We start from the raw sequence: 22661 nt of genomic DNA, 5'->3' as shown, positions 1-22661 counted from the left end.
CCCCTTCCGCACACACAAAATAATGCGTTTTCAAACCACTTTCACAACTGTTTGCAAGTGGATTTTGCTGTTCCGCACAGCTTCAAAGAGCACTGAAAGCAATTTGAAAGTGCATTGTTCTGCATGTGCGGAATGAGCCTCAGTCTTATCCACCCGGCTTTGGCGCTCCCATTTAGAATCCTTTTGGTCACAAAATTCTTTTGGGAACATTGCAAATTATTTGGTACTTTGTAATTTTAAAATGCTGTCTAGAAGCTTTCTTTGAAAGTCAAGGGAGGTTTTTTGTCTGGATTTCCAATGCGGTCAAACCCCGGCATCCTCTGCCCTCCTCTCCCTTCCCAAGGGATGTTCTTGCGCCTGCAGACTGCTCACCAAATCCCCTCCCGCCACAGATAAAGAGGCTTAAGGGAATCACTATAGCAACTGCCAATCGGCAGCCGGGAAGGTTCCCCAGAGAGACCAATTCGGCATGCCCAGACTGTGTAGGCAAAGCGACTCGGTAGGCAACAAGTAGCTTGCCGGGGTCGTCGAGGCTGAGCTTGCTTCGCCACTGCTCAAGTTTGTGGCCGAGCAGTAAAAGCCTCGTACGGGGCCTGCAAGAAGGCACACAGTTTGGGCTTCTTCCCTTCCCCAAGCTGGACTCGGGGTCCCTTTTTAGAGCCTTGCAGGCACCAGGTAAGAACAGAGGTGTCGGTGGTTTCTCGAAGGCAGCGCAAAGTTGGGGAAAGAGGAGCGAAGCGGGTGTGCAGTGTGGTTGGTTTTTCCTTGGCATCGCCGCTACATGCTCTTGTCGCGTATAGCATGCATTGATGGGGATCCCACATTGGTGCAGATCTGCAGTGTGGTTTTTATGGTTGGAAAAGCAGTGCTAAAATAACTTACTTGAAAATAAGTCTGTGAAGCTTAGTTCCAAATAAATGTTTCGGATTACGGGGTGTGCGTGTGAGATGGAGATCAAGCAGAAAACGGAATGCATATCTTCTTCACACAGAAAAATAGCCTGGAGTGGAAACATAGAAGCTGTTGCTGGAGCAGCCAGCAATGTCCTCTATGCTTGCAGGAATCAATATATAAAATACATTCAGACACTTGGTTAGCTGTGAATGTATAATGTGTGTAGATCTTTGCCAATACAGCTGTACTGGTAGATGGAGCTTTAATTCTACAAGCATAAATAATATTCCTGGCTACTACAGCAAGTACCTAATTCTTTAATCAGAGACTGTGTGTGTGTGTGTGAGAGAGTGTGAGTGAAGGAGGGAATCCTGTATCCCTCTGTTTCTTTGCTCTCTGGTACCCTCTGCTGGAATACTGGGCGCTCTTGTGAGGGAGAGTTCTTGCTTCAAATTTACACCTCTTTCCTCCCACTAAACTTTAAAAGGAACTTTCCATCTCTTTTGGGAGCACCTGAATATTTTCAATATTTTACTGAGCGAGTAGCAGAGTCAGTGAGGTCCAAGTATCTTTACTATAGCATGGGGACATACCCAGTGGTGGGATCCAAAAATTTTAATAACAGGTTCCAATGGTGGTGGGATTCAAACAGTGGCGTCGCCGCACACACGCACCTCCAGTCCCTATTGGGCAGGGAGGTTGCTTTAGTAACCCCTTCTCGGCACTCAGAAAAATTAATAACCACTTCTAGAGAAGTGGTGAGAACTGGTTGGATCCCACCTCTGGACATACCTGAGAATGCTGCTTTTGTATGCAGGCATCTTCTGAAGAAGCTTGGAACTTGGGAACAGTTGACTGTGTATGCTAGACTGGATCCAGTGCACACCAATGAGCATGGGATACAGAGGGAGGGTTCTTAATACATGCTTGGTACTGTCTGCTTTGACTGTCTAGTTAGTACCTGTTTGGGCGGGGAGGCTGATTCAACTTGCATCCTTTTCCCGGACCCCCATCAACATAAGGTTAGCACTGCTAAAGGCCACGCAGCTCATTCTCTGTTCTGTGGAGCAGATAATCTCTGCAGTAGTGTTCACAAATGAGCAAATATCACACTTCTTCTCAACATGTCTGTGTTATCCCTATTATTTACGCCTGAAAGAGTATTTATCAAAGATTACCTGATGGAAATTATGGCACAGCAAGGACTTGATTCCCAGGCCAATTTTCATTGTTGGTTCTGGTGGTTTTCCGGGCTGTGTGGCCATGGTCTGGCTTATCTTGTTCCTAATGTTTCACCTGCATCTGTGGATGCCAGCCACAGATGCAGGTGAAACGTTAGGACCAGGATCCACCAGACCATGGCCACACAGCCCGGAAAACCACCAGAACCAGTTGAATCCGGCCGTAAAAGCCTTCAACAATGTTCATTGTGATCCAAAGTATAAACCAATTTTTGGTTTGTTTGTGTGTCTAATGTCCCTGGAATCTGTTAAGTGGAATTATTGCTTAATTAATATATAGTGAATTATTACCAACATTTATGAACCTGAATGATTGTGTATGTATAGGAAGAAGTTAGTACTGTTACTTCTTGAATTCAGTAACCACAGACTTAAAATGGAGACTTTTAAAACTGGGTTTTAATAATGACTGTTTGTCTGTGGGAAAGGTACTCAGTCCGGATAGTATCGCTTTAAAGCTATTTTATACAATTCTCTCAACAAAAGCAATCCTTTTTTGACAGTATTCAAAACCAGAAATAGTTTGTCCTGTTGTCACCAAAAACAACTCTGTTTCTCACATGGTCTCAAGATATGCCTGCTTTGAGAAAGTCTTATATTTATTGAAATAGCATTTGATCAATGGAAGATCAAAGCTTTTATCAAAAAGAGTTGTGATGGGTTGAAATCCCTGCTGTAATTTTTTTAAAGGAAGCAAGGGATTTAAATCGATAGCAGAACACTTCTGACTGCTGTGTGATAGACAAGTATAATATCCCAAGCAGCAAAATGAAGTGATAGAGTACATTCAACAGAATAATGGTAAGTGTAAATAAGCGTATGTCTGTATATCTGGGGCCATAATATGACCCATCTTCAACTGAAGCACCTCTTTCTAAGTAGGGAACTTCTCTAACACTGCAAGAACTGAACAGGACCCACCTACTCCACTTGTACCTCAGGAAGCCTCTGCCGACTTGGCTAGAATTACCAAGACAGGACCCTGGGTGACAAGTAGAACCAACAACTTGACATGGACCTCACCACTTCCCTCCTGAACCCCACAGCCTTGGGCACTGGGTGATGACAACACCTCCCAGTGCCAGGAGAACAAAGACGATGCCAGGGAACAACAAGCCTCAGAACCCATCCTGCCAGCTGGTGAGAAAGGGAGAGGGCCAGCTAGTATGGGGCAGTAGACTAGGGGTGGGGAGAGAGATTGGTACTCCAACCTCTAGCCCAGATAATGACTCAGGGTATAGGGGCAGGGCCCAGAGGTGGGCCTGATTGGTAGGGTGGGACTGAAGCATAAATGTGCCTCCTCAGCCAGGCCAGGGAGGAGTAGAAGGAGAGGTGTGCTGTAATTTTTAGGAATACTGCTACAGGAAAGAGATACAGAACTTTCGTGGTGCAATCCTGAGCCCCCTCTCTCCTATTCTGAGACCTGGGATGACTCCTGGAGAAGTAAAGCAATGCAATGGCCAAAACCCAGAAGACAACGCTGGTGAGACAGGAGCTTCACAAAGTGTGTTTGCTCTGAATAATGCAGTGGATACAAATTAGGCTTAACAAAACACATGGTAAGGCCTAAAGGAGCTCGGCCCCTAGGGACTGTTCAGCAATTAGTTGATTCAGAGTGATAGAATTTCTTTATATATTGCCAAACAAAGACAGGGCATATCTAGCCACAGCTGAGCCTTTTTGAGTTCTGTTGAGTACAGTGTGACAGTGTTCAGTGCATTGTGTATATGTGCACATATACTCCTGGCATTATTATTGGCTAAGGATTGCAGCCTCCAGGTGGTAACTGATGATCCCCTGGAATGACATCTTACCTCCAGATTACAGAGATCAGTTATCTTGGAGAAAATGGATGTTTTGGATGGTGAATTCTATGGCACTGTACCCTACTGAGATCCCTGTCTTCCCCATGCTCCGTTCCCAAATCTCTAGGCGTTTCCCAACCTGGATCTGGCAACCCTACCAGGCTACCATCTCCTTGCTGGTGGCTAGGGGGGATTGGTACGCTGCTTATTGAATGTTAAGGGTTTTTAAATGTTGTTTTAATTACTGATTATTGGATGCTGTTGTAAACCGCCTGGAGCCCTTCGGGGATGAGGCGGTCTATGAAATCCAAATAGGCAGGCAGGCAGGCAGGCAGGCAGGCAGGCAGGCAGGCAGGCAGGCAGGCAGGCAGGCAGGCAGATAGATAGATAGATAGATAGATAGATAGATAGATAGATAGATAGATAGATAGATAGATAGATAGATAGATAGATAGATAGATAGAGAGATAGATAGATAATATTATCAGCCCATTGATGGATGCTCCAATTGGCTTGTGAGACATTCACTTCTAGGGTTGCCAACCTTCAGGTGGGATCTGGGATTTCAACTGATCTGCAGATATTATGAATCATTTATTTAAAACATTTATTCTGCTTCTCCTGGAGAAAAGGACTGCTTTGGAATGTGAAGGGCATGGCATTACACCCAACCCAGGCCCCTTCCGCCCCCAAGCTTCGCTCTCCCAGGCTCCACCCTCAAATCTCCAGATATTTCTGAACTCGGAGCTGACAGTCCTGTTCACTCCTTACACGCAAAGGTGATCAGAGCTGTCCAAATTGACAACCTTGATTGTGTGAAGGCACGTGCATGTGTATGGGCATTTTAGACCGCAAGGGCAGCCTTTTTACCTTTGGATAGACCCTTGTATGTGTTTCTAATCATAGGTGAGGCCAAGATTTCCTTGGAGCAGGGAAGAAGAAGCTAGTGTCAACCTTTTCTGTATCTACAGGATCTTGAACTGAGGCCAAAGTACAGGTCAGGTTAAAATGACCTTCTTAAACAAAGTATTTTGGGAGCTGTGGTTTTTTAATGGAAAAGAGATAAGGGAAGTAGTGCTTCCACTCGCCCAATTTTCCAAATCAACCCCTAGGTGCTCTCTTCCTTCTAAATTTAGATGTGTATTTGTAAAGTGCATTGAGGTCTGAAATTCTGCAGTGGTAAAAATGGCTGTGACAGGAAATTTCCAATCAGGGAGGGTATGGGCATAAGTAGCCAAACCAAACCTGGTTTTGCCCCTTTTTATTTCTCTTCTGTTTCCTCTCTTTTGTACTTGAATTAATCAAATGCTAATCTTCTTACTAAATCTGCATTTCCTTTTGCTATTACTTCTCTTTCTTGTGGCCCTTTTCGTGTAATAATGGTTATTTAGGCCTTTTGGTTATTTAGTTAATAATGGTTTTTTTAGGCCTTTTTTGTCCCATTGGACTCTTTGATGTTTCTTTTTTGCTTCTCTGGCTTCTCTACCTCCCCCCCCGCCCCGCCGCAATACCTCTATATAATCTTTACTTTGTTTATTTTTTACTTCTTTCAGTCCACCATCATTAATGTATAGTTTTATCATTTTCTGTATCCCTTTCTTGTTTTCTTGCATTTTATTGTTATTCTGCAGACAGAGATGTCATTTTAATTCTGTATAAGTGCCTAATATAGATTTGATAAGTAATAAATGACGGTGGTTACAGTAGTGACATTTTGGGCATTATTACATGTAATTTGTAATTTTCCCTTCAGTTCTAGGAACTAAGAGCAATGCATTTCCTGCTTCAAGCTAAATACTTTCATCAGAAAATCCAGATATTTGTAATCTGTTATGTTCCAGTGGAACATGAATAAGATTATGATTCAGTGGAATCTTGTCCCTAAAGCTATGATCCATGATTCAGTGTAGCTAGATTGTACAGATTGAGAGTTAGTTTTTAGATTTCCTAGACCATCATATCCCATGAACTTGAGCGTTAAGCTGATTTAGTTTTATTGACTGCAGATAAATTAAATCAGTTTAAATCAAAGTACTTTAGCATAACTGGGTCATGATAGGCTGAAGATCATGTGGGTACATCTAAGAATGTTTTGATTTAAATTTAAAAATCTAATCAGTGTGCAACTAAGCTGTCTAAAAATGGGATTTAATGTTATGACGCTGAACAACATTTTCAGTCTGTTGGTCCTGTATCAGCTATAATAAAGTGCATAAAAGTCAAGGTTTATCTTGGATTATGTCCTGTCTTTTTGGACATCACTTTGCTAATGATCAGTGGAAAAGTCAGGTTCATGATATTACCATATGTCTAGGTCTAGGAACTGGCTCTTCAGGGAAATGGGGGACCCATTAGATTGGTTCATGTGCAACCTATTATCATTTCCTTCAACTTTTGCAACTCTTGGGTCATGTCAAAAACATACAGAACTGAATGCATCCATGAAAAAAGGAGTGATGTATAAGAGGCACTAGTTCATCTACCATTAGAAAAAATAATTCTTATCCTGAGGATCCAATTAATTACTGGCTGATTTCTAGTAGTTTCTTTTTGGGCAATGTTCTCAAATGGCTAGTACTTGTCTTACTTCAAGTAGTTTGGAGTGGAACTGAATATCTCGACTTATTTCAGTCAGGTATAGCTCCAGTTTTGGAACAGAACTTACTTTGATCCCTCTGATAAAGCTTCCCAAGAATGGCATGGAGGCAATCCCCTGCACCACCAGTTGTTTCTGCTAGACTTTTCAGGAGATATTATGGTTTTCTTTTGAACCATTTGGCTGGGATTGGTGTTGGACAGTCTTACCTAGGTCAGCGTTTGCAGACTGCTAAAAATGTTCTCTGGTGATTTACTACCACTATGACCATAATATATAGCAGCAACCATGGCATCACACTGTTGCCTGTCATAAACTGTTTCATTGTCAGTATCAGCTACTTTTTGGAAATAGCAATATTGTGTGGAAACACTGCTAAGTGAAAAGATGATACAATGGCTGGCAGTTCACATTGCAGTTACACACGCTTGATGAAGACGTGTGGGTAACTTCAAAAAGTTTAGACCCTGAAAATCTTGCTGGTCTTTAAGAAGAAGAAAAGTTTGGATTTATATCCCACTTTTCTCAACCATAAGGAGTCTCAAAGCGACTTACAAACTCCTTCCCTTCCTCTCTCCACATCAGACACTTTGTGAAGTAGGGGGGGCTGAGATCTGAGAGAACTGTGACTAGCCCAAGGTCCCCCAGCAGGCTTCATGTGGAGGAGTGGGGGAAACAAACTTGGTTCATCATATTAGAATCCACCTGCTGTTAACCACTACACCACACTAGAACTCTAAGCTACTACTGAACTCAAATTGAGCACAAAACATTGTATGCTTCTTCTGAAACATGTGGGTCCAGTAGAAAATGTCATTGTAATGATATTATGTATTTGTTGCGGTGGAGACATTTTTGTTCCTATGCACAGATCTTCTTTATTCAGCTTTAATGACGAATTATGAAAAACAATTAGTTGCAGATCTCCAGAGGTATGCCTGAACAAGTGTTCCTGTCTTGGCTGCCACTTCAGATTAATGGGACACTTTAAAAGTATGCATCTTAAGAAGGGAGTCATTTGACATTCATAGCTTAGGCCTGACTGTGTATCTTTCTTGACTTAAGTAATGTCATCAATCATTTCTATAAAATCTCAACAATCCTATTGAAGCCTGGAATGTATAATGCAAGAAAAGTGTTGTATCCATTGCTGAAAACACCACAGTCTGTTTTCAAATAATATCATTGATATGGGTGTTTTTTTTTTAAAAAGCATGTTATGTAAACGATCTGGAATTAAATTTGAACCTTTGACTCACTATTTTGTAGTGAGTCACTACACTGAAGTGAGTCACTACACTGTAGCGAGTCAATTACACTAATTGAGGATTACAACTCAGTGAGTCAATAATGTTTCTTTACGGGGTTTTACTCCAGCGTCCCTGATATTGGAAAGCTTTCCTGATATCCTTCTTTCAGCACAGCATGTTGTGATGTAACCATTCTTAAAGAGGTATGGAATAATAGCTTTGAATTCCTTCAAGTTTCTGCCCAATCTAAAGTTATAATATCAAGGATTTTTTATAAAAATCCAACCTTGTTTTCCCAACATTTTTGTCTCTAATCATGTGTAGTGTTTATATGGCACACTTCCAAATTTTTAAAGTATCTTGGTGATTTTTACAACTGCCATGTGATGTATACTAGAATTAGTGGTCCTGTATTGAAGATAGGATGAGAACATAAAGGCTTATCTTCTGAGTTTGTGACTGAACTGAGATTTGAAAGGAGAGTTCTGGATGTGTTCATACACACCATCTGTCTGAGCTCTAGGGCAGTGCTTCCCAATCTTTTCATGTATGAGGAACCATTTGAAGCATCAAAATACTGCACAGACTCCCCACCCACATGATAGTAATTGTACTATTAGTATCCATTGATTGGGAAAATACATAATATAAAAAATCAAAATGAAATCCTTATTGAGCATATGAATTTGTGCACCCCCTTGTAATAACTTCATGCCTCTCAGGAATCCCCAGCTCCCAGATTGGGAATCACTGCTCTAGGACATCAGACACCAATGGAAAGACTAAATATTTGGGCTGAGAGATTTATTACATTGGTTGATGAAAGCATAATTCCCTGTTACACACATATTTCACACATTTGAGTGTGTAAAAATTAAAGGTTCCAGTGCTCTTATATAAGGTTGCATTGATTGCATTGCATTGATTTCTCTCTATTTCTCCCTCAGAACTTGGGAGACCCCCTTTCCCCAAAGGTGTGGTATCATCACAAAAATACCCATATCCCTGTGCAAAATTAACCTTGTTCACATGTTATAGAGAACATGTACATTCTGCATGTATGTGTGGAACCTGTTCATAAGAAAGAGCCAATGGGCATTCACTTTACAAATGAAATTAGGAATCAGTATCTAGATAAATGTGGGATTTGTGTCACACATTCAAGTGTATGTGCATTGAATGTAATGTAAGAATTGCTCAATGCACATACAAAGAAAAATCCAGTGTAAACTGTACAAGAACAGGGCTACTGTGATGGGAAAATTGGAAGGGGAAAATGGTGCAATTGGAAAATTGGAAGGGGAAAATGGTGCTGACAAAAGTAGCAATTGGCATATAGCATAGAATTATGCTCTTAGAGTCAGTTTTAAAGAAAAAGTAACTAATTATATAATTCCTGTTGAGTAGCAGAGGAAACTTCCCTTCCAGTGCACTAACCAGAGAAATCTGCAGGTCTCTTCAACTTTATCGAATGTAGGGAATCACTGCAGCTGTACATGAACGTGATGAGCACACATGAAGCCTGGGGGTGCTCTTGGACCCAGGCCAACTGCTGGATAAGCAGGTGGCAGCTATGGCTAGGATTACCTTTTTCTGCTTTTGCTATAATAGTAAACTGACTTGAACCATGAAGAAAAGCAGGAGACAAATGTTTTAATAAATACATGAACCAGTTAACTTGTCTTTCCCAAGCAGAAGAGATCTGGCCACTGTGAGGTTACATTTAGATTAGAGTACTGTAATGGCCTGTCCATGAGGCTGTCCTTGAAAAGTGTTTAGAAACTTCAACTTGAGCAGAATATTGCAGCCAGGATGTCGGCTGGAGTAGGTTATAGGGTCCATATCAATCCTTCCTAGCCCATCTTCATTGGCTTCTGGTCTGTTTCTGGCCACAAATCAAGGTGTTGGTGTTGACCTTATAGCCCTGTGTGGCTTGGAATCAGCACACCCGAAAGACTGTCTACTATGAACCTATCTGACAGCTGCGCCATGGGTTCTAAGGTTAGGTGGGTGGCATCATGCAAGGAGACTTTCTCGGTAGTGGCACCAAAACTCTAGAACTTTCTCCCTAGAGTGACTCATTCTTCTCTTTTTGTTGCTGTCTTCTGCCAGTGGGTGAAGACTTTTTAGTTTTGTTTGGTGTTCCTTCAGTGATTCCACCTTCCTGCTGTATATTTTATCTTTTGTTTTTATGTATGTATATTATGGCATGGTTTTAATTGTTTTAGAAATGTATTTTTATTATGTATGCTAGTCCTCTTGGTGGCCCTGATCAGGGCAGAAAGGCAGGGTGCAGATTTTCTAAATAGACAAATAATAAATGAAATTGCCTTATACTGGGTTAGAATGTTGGTCTGTCAAAGTCAGTATTGTCTACTGGTGTATCCTAACAGAACTAGGTAGGCACTAGGACCCAAGAAGAACATTTTGAAACAAAGACGATCCAGCACGTGATGGATGAAATTACAATTCTACTTAGTTCTTTTTGTTGAAAAGGGTATATAGTGGCTCTCAAAGTCTCAGGCAGAGGTCTTTCACATTAGCTACTGCCTGGCCTTTTGAACTGGAGATGCTACCTGAATTATACATGTCTGCAAATGTATGTCTCTTGCAGAGGCGTAGCTGGGCCAGAGTGCGCCCGGTGCGTACTCTGGCTTTTTCATCCCCCTGGTGTGGCAACCCCCTCGGCAGCACCCCCCCACACGTGGCGCCCCCTCGGTGCCCCCCCCTTACTTTAGAAACCGAGCAGGCTGGAGAACAGGCCTGTTCCCTTCTAGGCTTCAAAGGCCCTGGTGGGAACTACATTTCCCAGGAGACCTTGGGAAATGTAGTTCCCATCAGGGCCTTTTGAAGCCTGTTCTCCAGCCTGCTTGGTTTGTAATGTGTGGGGGGGTGCCATGGGGGGGAGTGCCACAGGGGGAAGGGGGAAGGGTCTGGGGGGAATTTTGCGCCCCCCACGTGACCCAAAATTGTGCGCCCGGTGCACAGCACACCCCCCTGTCCCCTGGTGGCTTCGCCACTGGTCTCTTGCAATCACATTTTATATTTTAAGTGTACAGTAAAATATTATGGTGTATATTTTAAGTGTAGAGATGCCCTAAGACACTTAGCCACTTCTAAATTGGAAATGGATATGTATTTATTTCCATCTTGTAACACATAAGAAGACTGGGGAGAGTGACTGTTCTCTGCTCCTATGCCCTATTAGTTTGGCCCTCCTGGGCAAATGGCTGGATGCTGTGTGAAACCGTATGCTGGATTAGAAGCATCACTGGTCTGATCCAATAGGTTCTGTTTATGTTCTTACAACCTTGGCTTCTCTGTGTGTATTTCTGCATTGTGCAGTTTGGTGAAGAAACCCACATAGATGCATGTTACAGAGTTGAACAGAGTGCATTTTTGACATGTGGCTGTTACGATAGGAGCCTTCTAAATGCATGTAAACTACTTTAAATGAAGAGCATAGGTTTCTGAAAAGCATCCACTTTGGAGCATTACTGCTGTTTATCTTCACAGTACAACAAGCATGTTATATAATCTTCTCACAATGGAGACAGGGGCTGGAATCCTGGCTGGGAAGACTACAACACATGTGGGGAGAGTTGCAGGGGGAAAGTGAGTGGGCTAAAGATTTGGTACCAGTTCATCTGCCTGCCACTTCTCCCCTGGAAAGTATACCTTGCAAGCAATGCGTTGTAATAGAAAAGTGGCACCTGGGATTGGAAACTTCTGAGCCATATCTGATGAAGTGAACTCTGACTCTCAAAAGCTTATGCTGGATAAGGTTCCACTGGACTCCTGAGACATGGAAAGTAGAGCTCCAACCCTTACTTGCTGTTATGTTTGTTGGCAAGTGCTGATATAGTAGTTGCAGAGGCTCTAAGGATCATGCCGTGTTGTCCCCGAAGCTTCAAAACAACCACTTGCTCACTGATATGCATCCCACCGCTCCTCATTCAAAGCTATTGTTCTTCCACTATTCGTGGATGTTGGAAGTCTTTTGTTCTGTTACAGATCTCTAAGAGCCAACTGTCAACCAAACTTTGTGCAAGGTGCCCTATATAAAAGATGCCTCCACAATATAAAGGAACGTTTAATTCAACTATCCACATAACTCATGCAAGTGGTAATTTCCCCAAATAGGTAATCTCCTCAAATAGCCATTTCCTCTTCTGAGGAAAATCCTACTTCAGGAAGACAAAAGTCTTACTGAAATGACACATGATGATTAAACACCACACATAAAGTAAAGCCTAGCCATTGAGGCTGTCCAAGAGAAAGCGTTGTGGATCTTGCTCATCAACCAAGTGTACTTTCTCAGACTGTAATTAAAATTGAAATCTTGGAGATGGTATTCAACATGATGCCAGATCCAAAGAATTGTTCTCCACTTTGGTAGTAAGTAAATAGAAACTAAGAATGTACAAGAATGTAATGCCAGTTTCATGAGCTGCTCTCTGTGTTTCCCCTTCTGTGATAAGAATGCCAGCCTTCAGCTGGGATGTCGGGGTCCCCTGAAATTACAGCTAATTTCCAGACTACAGAGAAAATGGGTGGAAACTATGGCCTCCCCAGACTCTACCCCCAAATCTCCAGGCATTTCTCAACCTGAATCTGGCAGCCCTATTGGGCCACCATCCCCCACCAGTAGCCAGAGGGACCTGCCAACCCCATCTGCAACAGGGATAAAAATGACTCTGTCATGATCCTAAGCCTAGAGTGTGGTTTATAGCCCCCTGGGAGGCCTATATTAAGTATTCCAGGCACTTCTGGGCCTTGTGATTGGTAAAAGAGGATTTGGAAGAAAAATCGGGACCAATCAGACTGGCAGGAGTAGTTCCTGGGAAGAATGGTTAAAAGACCTTGACCTAAAGTGTGGGTGGTTCGCTCCTAAGGAGCAGGGATGAGGGGTGACTGCAGATGGAACGATCCCTCATTCAGGAAGGAGTAAGTTAGCCTGAAGCCTAGTTCCAAGAGATAGATAGGGACAGTAAAGATAAGATGCATTAGTATTTTTATTGTTTTGTTTACTGGCTTTTCTGATCTCATTATTGTTGTTATTAGATCTCCTTAATAAACTGTTATTTTGCCTGGTCCTTCCACCTCATTTGGACACCTGAAAGGTATTCCCTGTTGGGAAAAGAAGCAGTCTGGGGCAGAGAGGGTGCTCTGGGCCCTCCTGAACTAGGCCCATACCTGAGTGGTGGAAGCCAAAATATTTTCTTCCCCTACACGCTTCTAACCAACCCAAACATCATCAGACTACACTGCACTCTATTAAAAGAATAAGCAGGGGGAGGTGGAGAGGGCACAGAGTAATCGACCTAATGAAGGATGAGAAGTGCATGGTATTGGAAAGGGACCTAGGAGACCCAGTTTAAAATCTCCACTCTGTCTGAAGCTTTCTGGGTAATTTTGTACCAATTCCTGTCTTTGAGCTTCTTGGAGGAAGGACAGGATGAAAATGTGGAAGATTCAAAACAAAATTTAGTATTCTTTCACCCCCACCCCCTTCACTCCACTTCTGTGGCTCAGTCTGACTGCGCTACTCAATACTGAAGTCCATTGTGTCCAGATGGTATCTAATAAACCCTTTAGAGAAGTCCACATGTACTACAAGTGGTCTGGCTAATGGGTAACTTGGTTTTTGACAATCATACATTCCTGATGACTTTAGGAGATGTATATTTTAGATATATTTGTGGGACTGTCTTTCTGAATATACCTCCCCCACCCAAAGAGTGCTTTGCTCATCAGGAGACAATTTACTGGTAGTTTCTGGCCCCAAAAGCATCCAACTGACCTCGTCCAGAGCCGAAGCCTTTTTTGCTGTGGCCTGGTAGAACACTCTTTGAAGTAAGACCTGGGCCCTGTGGGATCTGATACAGTCCTGTAAAGCCTGCAAGAGTGCGATGTTCCTCCAGGTCTATGGTTGAGGACCGCAATGGTTTCCTTTCCCCTGTCCCTACTTTTCCTCTATTATCTATTGTTATATCATTGTTTTTTCCTTTTCCTATCAGAATTTTAATTGCCCTAAACTTTCTTTTTTGACTGCCCCACCCCCTCGGCTGTGTTAAAGTGCCATTGAGTTCTATTAACTGGGGTTTTAATGTTATTTATATATTTTAACTTTTATGAATTTAATTGGAAGCCGCCTTGAACCTGAGTCGTTGGGAAAGGATGGGATAAAAACTAACTAAACAATTTAATTAGAATGTGTGTGGATTGCAATATCTTTGGATACAGTCCCAGAAAAATTAATCACAACTAAATCCTATGGAAACTATGGACAGATACTTGGTTATGATTTCATTGGTATCCTTATCTATTCAATTCCACTCCTTAGTGTTTTCTTTGGTCGAATCCCCACTACCGTCTTAGCCAGGTTTCAGAACACAAACTAACCAGGTTTGAGGGATGACCTCCCCGGTTGAATCCCCACTACCGTCTTAGCCAGGTTTCAGAACACAAACTAACCAGATTTGAGGTCGTTTGTGTTCTGAAACCTGGCTAAGACGGTAGTGGGGATTCGACTGGGGAGGTCGTCCCTCAAACCTGGTTAGTTTGTGTTCTGAAACCTGGCTAAGACAGTAGTGGGGATTCGACCTTTGTCTCAGGGCATTTAAAAAGTGAAATACTGTAAACAAAAATTACCCAAGAGGCAGAATGCTCACTGTGGCAGGATCTGCAAATAAAGATACTGGAGCTATGAGTCTCACACATTCATCTGTCATTCCACACATGTGTATGAACCTCTTTGTGAATTTCTGAAGGGAAATATAACATCTGAATAATTCTGTGACAAAGGTGGAAACTCCAGTTGTATGCTTCTCTTCCAGCCTCTGTTTGGCCCTGCTGTATATGGAATTATTCTAAGTGCAATGGGGAATAATAGATTTGGATCACATGTCCTGCTGTTAGGATAATTAGGTATGGGGATTAAACAGGAGGCCTAATATGCAGCAACTGTTTGGTGAGGCTTTCTGTCTCCTAAATAAAGATAGTGGTACAATATTATTAGAATGTTTGTTTAATATAATTCTATAGTGTTTTTTCTACAAAGCTCCAAGTGGCTTCCAATCATAAACATTCCATGTAAATAAATAATTAAAACATCAGAAATACTGAAAATGGAAAATAACAAGCAACAAATACTCCCCTTCAACAAGCTGTTGACCTTCCACTGTGTGAAACAGGATTCTTATGTTCTTAGTAATAAACTAAGGGGAACTTATTGAAGTTGATAGGCAGTAGATTCAGGAGGGACAACAATTGGTGCCTCTTTATTGAACAAGTGGTTACATTTTGGAATTCACTGCTAATGTTTGGTAACATAGATGACTTGAAAAGGGGATGAAATTCATAGATAGGTTCATTGATTACTACTAGCCATGGTAACTAAGGGGAACCATGACATTCAGAGACAATAAACCTCTAAATATCAGTGCTGGGAGGCAATACTGGGGAGCCTTGGTTGGGAATGGCCATAGCTTAATAGTAGAGTATATGTTTTACATGTAGAAAGTCCCAACTTCATTCCCTGGCATCTCCAGTTAAATGGTCTGCTAGTAGATGATATGAAAGATCTCCTTCTACCTGAAAGCCATCACCAGTCAGAGTAGAAACCAGTGATGTGACTCAACTTCATGTATATCTTCCCTGTTTGTTGGGGCTTTAGACCAATTGGTTAGCTACATTGTGAAACAAAATTTTGGTCTAGACATACAACATAAGTCTGAGCTAGAAGGGCTCTTTTTACATAGCGCAAGGATAACATCAGAAGTACTTGCATCCTGTGAGTGGAGCTCCTCTGCAGTTCTTCTCCATCTCAACACTACTGCCATTTCTAGAAGGGATGAAATGGTGGGGAGGAGCAGCATTCCAAATTTTTGACCATTCACTTTTATCAGAGCATGAACTTTACTCCATAATCTTGGTGTATTTGGCCCCAATCTATGCAAGACCCAAATCTGAAACATTCACTTTTCCAGCTGAAAATATGAATATGTTGTAACCTTCCATTTGCCCTTTACAGAAACCATGTCGCTGACTTCTTGGTTCAAGTGGAATGAACCTCCAAGACGAATGTCCCAAAGGAGTCCCACAGAAATGGTGGTGGAAACCCTTATGATGGAGCTGGACTGGCAAATCAAGGAAGCTGAGAAACAGCAGCGGGACAGAGAGAATGAGTACCGCAAGATAAAGACAGGTGTGGACTATAGTTGGCTGATCAGCTATCAGAAGCACAGCTATGATATCAGTCCAGGGGAACGTCTGCAACTGGAGGACTTGTGTTCCAAAATATGCCCTTCATACTGTGGTCCTGTTATTATCAGGTATGAAGCCTTCAGTGACCAAGAACTTTTCTATTTTTTCCATGAAAATTCAGGACTACAATGAGTGGGTTGGGACCTATATGAGTGGGTTGGGATTTCAAGATAGTGGTTAATTCTTATTCCACAATTTGAGTTTTTGGAAAATGAGGGGAATTCTGTATGTTTCACAGTGGTGTGTTTCTGTGTACTGATGAGACAGCCGTGTGTGTCTGTGATACTGACAATACTTACTTTTGTACTGTGTTGCATTTTTAGTTCCCATATTTGGTTAGTATATGAAAGCGGCCTTAAGAGAAAAACTAAGATCTAATAGTTGACTGTTGTAAGGTTACAAGCAGGGGACCCCCAGGGACTTGTGGGGAAGAATCTTATTTTCTCCTCCTGCAATATTTCCTCTTTCCTTCTCCAAAAGCACCCATAGCCAGTTTCTGGTTGCTTCTCTCCTTCTCACCTGACAACTAACCTTCCTTTTATCTTCCCTCCCCCCTTTAAGCTTTCCCTGGCCCCTTCTGCACACGCAAAATCATGCGTTTTCAAACCACTTTCACAACTGTTTGCAAGTGGATTTTGCTATTCCGCACAGCTTCAAAGAGCACTGAAAGCAGTTTGAAAGTGCATTATTCTGCATGTGCGGAATGAGCTCCTGAGTGGTGCTGGATGCTGGGCTGGGCCCAGTTGCACAGTGATGAACCTACAAGGGCTTGCAGAGGTCACCTCATTTCCCTCTGTATCCCTTACCCCACAGTACTTCCCCCCCTCTTCCTGAAACCATCCATATCCTCCCTTTCCTGTTTCCTTCTCTCCCCTGCCTTTTATCTGCACCCCCCCCCCCCTGATTCTTCATCTATATTATTTATTTAGAGCATTTCTGCACAGTGGGGACCCAAAACAGTTTATATCACTGTCCTTTCCTCTATTTTATCCTCACAACCCTGTGAGTCAGATTAGGCCACAAACCTGTAATTGGCGTAAAATCACTTAGGCAGCTTCCATGGCAGAGTTGGGATTCAAACGTGGGTCTTCCAGATGTAGTTCAAAACTCTAAATCACAATACTACACAGGCGTTCATGGAATGGCTGTAGTAGGACAATAGCTAGCTGCTGGGACTGGGTGAATCATGCAAATCACATGGTATCAAGTCAGCTGGTGACTGCAGCTGGGGAAGGCCATGATGAGCGTTCCCTCTGGAAAGAGTCTTTCTCCCTTCCCCATTCCTTTTACTAACAGAAGTCAAGGCTGGAAGGCTAGCAATAATATAGTTGCCTAGCCATGATCACTGAGGGCAACTGTTATTAAAATCTGTGGTGGGATTTGGGTTTTTTTTTAACCCCCAAAAGGTTTTAAAAAAATGATACAGGTTTTGTTCAACTGAGACTTTTCTCAGTTTTGTGGCGATATCAGTTTTGTGGAGATATTTTTTTTACTCCAGTTCTCTGGCAGCAGTTCACATTTTAATCACTCGTTCTAATTCTTTAATGAAGTGTTTTCTTCTGGTCATCCTGAATCTACCTCCCATCGACTTCACTGGATGCCCTCAAGTTCTAGTATTTTGGGAGCAGGAGAAAAAGTTGTATTTATTCCAGTGGTTCTCAACCTGGGGGTCGGGACCCCTTTAGGGGTCAAACGACCCTTTCACAGGGGTTGCCTAAGACTCTCTGCATCAGTGTTCTCCATCTATAAAATGGATAAATGTTAGGATTGGGGGTCACCACAACATGAAGAACTGTATTAAAGGGTTGCGGCATTAGGAAGATTGAGAACCACTAGTCTATTTTCCCTTCCACATGGATAATTTCATAAACTTCTGTTATGTTATAGTCATTTTTTTCTAAACTGAAAAGCCCCAGACTTTTCAGCCTATCCTCGCAGGAAAAATTGTGCAACCACTTAATCATCTTGGTTGCCCTCTTCTGTATTTTTTTAGCACTGCAGTGTCCTTTTTGAGATATGATGACCAGAACTGCACACAGTATTCCAAATGAGAGCACACCATAGATTTATAATGTCAGCTGTTTTACTTTCAATCCCTTTCCTAATAATCCCCAAAACAGAGTTTGCCTTTTTCACTTCTGTACGCTGTGGCCCTTTCTGCATAAAACACCTAAAATGTTTCTAAAATGTTTTGAATCCCACCTTTAACATGATATATGTCCACATTCACCCCCTCAAAATGATCCATGGCTGCCATTACGTGATCCCCCCCTTTTTTGTTATCAAATCAATGCTTCATGGGCTTCATAACCTTGTGCTGCAATTCTCTGCTCCTCATATAGTCAATGTCTCGAAGATTAGCCCTTAGTAGCACCTGTGCTAATAACAATACTTCTGGGACCCCACAGCTTACTTCCCTCCATCAGGGACGGAGGGAGAGGAAACTGCACCCAGGGCATGACCTGCCCGCATGCACCCCTGCCCCGATCCGCCCATGCCCCCACCATGCCCCACCCCTGGGAGGGGGGCCTGGGGGTGATTTTTTCACCCCACATGACGCCAATGGTGCACACCCCCACCCCCACCCCATTGCAGCTTTGCCACTGCCTTCCATTGAGAGAACTGTCCATTTATTTCTACTCTGCCATTTAACCAGCACTTTAAAAATAAATAGTTCTTTATTTTAAAAAATCTGGGTGTCAAAATGTAAACTGGCTTAATAGTTCTCCACTATAATTGGAATGAAACTAACACAATGTTTATATTTTAAAAAGAACCACCCTCCATTTCCGTTTTAAGGGGGAGTCTGAACTTCTTGTAAGATGTGAACATATAGTGGTGCTTTTCCCTTCATTCTAACATTGTAAACTAGTTGACTTTTATCATCCCTCAGATTCCGGCAACTCATTGCTGAATATGAACCAGAAGCAACAGAAGTATCTCGGCTGTTCCGTTCTGCTCTCCATGATGTTATTGAGAAAATGAAAGAGGAAGAAGCGGCAAATAAGCTTGCCAGGCAGTGGAACACAAAGCACAAAACCAGCCTTTCCCTCACAAATTTCAGGTCCCGTTCCAGAATTTCCCCATTCAGCAGTGACATCAAGACCATTTCAGAAGATGTTGAGAGGGGCACTGATCCAACCAGGAGAGTATGGAGCATGCCAGAGTTCAGGAGTACGAGGGATTACTGACTTTGTTTACTTATAACAATAAGATTTTAGAGACAGACCATTGTATTTATTTATTTATTACCCAATTGGGTCTGTGTGTCATTTTTGTCTTCTATCCAGTTGACCCTTTTTGCCCTTTTCTATGGATAAATTCACATGAACACTTTGAGGGCTTCTTTTAATCCATGCATCTGAAGTTTTATTGTGCAGTCAATGAATGTGTGCACGGTGAATCATTGATATGGTTTGGCCTCACCAATACAGATGGACAGCTTTGCAAGCTATGGTGTGGGTAAAAGAATCCCATACAGCTGAGCCAAGTGATTTTGTTTTCAAAAGTTTGAAAAAGAAGTCCAGAAAAGTGGTTATGAGGATAAACCCCATGTGTCTCTTTTGTCCTGTGTGTGGATATCTCCCTCTCTCATTGTGTCCATAGGAACTGGAGCTGATGCACATTTATAGATCGCTCTCTATAGCAATCCCTGACAGAAATTTATTGCTTATCCAGGATAGACCTGCCCAGTGGAGACCCAACATTTATTTCTGGTGACCAGTAGAGAAATCTTATAGTAACCACCTCCCTCCCCAATACCATGAGTAACTTTCTTTTAAGGCTGGGAGAGGCAATGTGTGACACTTCCCGAACAGTTCCCATCTATGTCTTCTACCGAAATATTGTCAACCTCACTATTAAGGGCTGGAGTTACACATCCCAGCCATTGGTTGTCTTCTACACAATTTCTTTTCTGGGCATCAGGTTCAAAAGATACATGATCACTTTTCTGTTGTGATGTAGGAAATATAAAATGAATTCCACTGATTGTTAGGAACAGTTATTGACTACTATGTCAAGTCAACATTTGTGGGCCTCTCTGAATACTATTCATCATTTAAAGGCCATTTCTAATTTTTTTGTTTTGGGTGATTTTTCCTCTTTGGAAACAAATAGTTGTATGATCCCACCCTGATATGCCCTTGCTTTGATCAGTTCCTTGCCTGTATTGAATGTCTCCTGGTGAAAATGAATCCCATGTGCAGTTTTGTTGAACATGAGACTGTGCTATGGAAATCTTCAGAGGGCCCTCTCTGTCTTGTTCCTGGTTTTAGGTAACAGGGAGGAGGAGCAGGGCATCATTTCTGTGGTGCAGTTCGGAGGCAGTTGCTGCTGTACTTATATCTCTTACTTTGAAATAAGCGGTAACTTCCATGCTTTTCTTCTCTTCTAGAAGAAATACATTTGTTTCTGAACAACACTGATGCACATGGAAGCTGCCCCTTAGGCACACAAAATGCAACCCTAGTTAGAAGGGATTTCTGAACATTACCTCACTTTAATCCAGTCTTAGTTACTGCAAAGTCAAGGCTTTTTATTAGCAGCTTCTTTGCATTGTCTGCATTTGCATGCAGAAGGCATGGTCCAGGCCAAAGTTAAATGTCATTGATAGCAATATGAAAGATGTAGGTTGTGTTTAGGCCTCCATTGAAATCAGTGGTACTTGGACATAACCGTGGTTGAATCTGACTCATTCTGTCTTTTGCACAGAATGCTATGGGCATGTTTGTAATCTTCAGTATGCAGCCAAGGCCAGGCATCAGCTCTTGTTGAAATTTGAGAGATCTGATCTCTTAGAGCTGTGACTTGAAGGTGAACAGGACAGCCAAGGTTCAAGTGCTTCAGGTAATAAATAGCTGAGTACTCTCAAGCCTCCAGCAATGATGACCTCAGGGTCATGGGGTTTTAAAGGCAAGAGATGAGCAGAGGTGTTTTGCCTTTCTCTGCCCAGCTCCCTCAGGCTTCCTTGGTGATCTCTCATCCAAGTACTAACCATAGCTGACCCTGCATAGTTGCCAAGCTGTGATGACAGAGGGATAGTCTGGCTATTAGGATGCTGTTAAATTTTCTTCTGGAATGATTTTGCTAGATTTATATTCTAACCGTTCAAGCACAAGAGGAGATTGTGATGCATAATTTTTTTTAAAGTCTTTCCAGACAAAAAGTTTTCTCTCAAAATACCAGCAAATGGCATTATTATTCACAAAACAAACTCAGGGCTTCCATTTGTTACAACTCATTTGACACAGACCATTTAAACTCAGGTTCAGAGGAAGAGATCAAAATGTTGACAATCATACAATTGCTATGCCATTTTCTATGTCTCTGAATATTTAAGGCAATTGTATACAGTTTTTTCTAAGCTCTGTTTTTCATAGAGAGAGACTCGTACAACTAAAATTAGAAGCTAAGAGTGGCTTCTGGCTTAAGATTCTCCTCTCTTACCTTTCCTGAAGTGGACACTGAGACGGTGGGGGAGGGGCTGCCCCAGCTGAGTCTCTGATTATTAATAGTGTATTTTTGATAGGACACTTTTTCAAAGGTGAAGTTTCTTGGGGTAGAACTGATTTCTTTTCTGTCTAGTGCTTGCATGTTTGTGTTCCCCACCCCCACATGGTTGCTTTCAGAAACTAATAATAAAATAAACCACTATGCATGAAAAGCTGTTTTCCAACAAGTCAGATGATCAAGTTTTGTATCTAATGTGTATCTATACATATGCATTGTATTAAATTCTGAAATACATCCTTTTAATTTTGGTTGTCCTTGTCATTGATTTCCGCACACTGCTATTTGTGAGTCCTTTCAGTATTGCTTCTGATGTTGCCATACTGAGCACTCATTAAAACAAGGTAGGTTTCCTAACACATAATCCCTGTGATTACATTCTAAAAAATAGATAAGCCAAGTACTTACGAGATATAGTAACACCATCTTAAAAGATAAACAATTTTATATATGATGGCATAGTGTGGCTCATGTTAGACTAGGGTCTGGGAGACCCATGTTCACATCTCCACTCTGCCATGGAATTTTGCTTTGTTTTCCACAACTTCCCTCTTTACTACAGCTTCTGTCACATGGCCTCTCTCTGCATAGGTCTGATAATTATCCAGCTCTGCTTTTCGACGTTTAAATGGGATTCCCTCCCTAATTCCCTTTGTACCGGTGGAAAAGCTGGCTCAAACCAGTTATTTCCAGGAAGTCTTCCTCCCAATTAAAGGACTGTTGCATTGGAGTAAAAGCCACTTGTTGGAGGGAAAAAGCCCTTCAGGCTGGAGGAAGACTTCAAACTCTTCAGTGGGGTCTAGGCTTTATCATCGTCTACACCAGTGATTCCCAACCAGGGTTCTGTGGTACCCTGGGGTGCCATGAGCACGTCCCAGGGATACCATGACAATTCTACCTCCCCCGCCCCCCCGGAATCAAATGGATTTTGAAGGGGAAGGGGTGGAAGCCTCATGGGCTCTCTTTAAATAACACTGAAAAACAGCATTGTTTTATTTGCCTGAATTTGGCGTGGATTGTGGGATAGATTTAAAGGGAGCTTTCCCTTTAAATTCCCCCAATCCAAGCCGAATTTTGGCAAACAACGCGGCTGTCA

At 42.2% G+C, this 22661-nt stretch overlaps 1 protein-coding gene across 1 annotated transcript; it reads left to right on the top strand.

The window, feature by feature from the left end:
* Positions 1–452: 452 nt before the first annotated feature.
* RD3 (RD3 regulator of GUCY2D) lies at positions 453–21811 on the top strand. Its single transcript, XM_048486562.1, has 3 exons — positions 453–675; positions 15822–16122; positions 18948–21811. The coding sequence occupies exons 2-3, from the start codon at positions 15827–15829 to the stop codon at positions 19243–19245; spliced, it is 594 nt and encodes a 197-aa protein (XP_048342519.1). The 5' UTR covers positions 453–675; positions 15822–15826; the 3' UTR covers positions 19246–21811.
* Positions 21812–22661: the final 850 nt, after the last annotated feature.

The sequence above is a fragment of the Sphaerodactylus townsendi genome, linkage group LG01, assembly GCF_021028975.2.
Source record: "Sphaerodactylus townsendi isolate TG3544 linkage group LG01, MPM_Stown_v2.3, whole genome shotgun sequence".
Taxonomy (NCBI): Eukaryota; Metazoa; Chordata; class Lepidosauria; order Squamata; family Sphaerodactylidae; genus Sphaerodactylus; species Sphaerodactylus townsendi.
The sequence above is the reverse complement of the archived record's forward strand: the minus strand, read 5'-3'. Positions and strand labels throughout refer to the sequence as shown.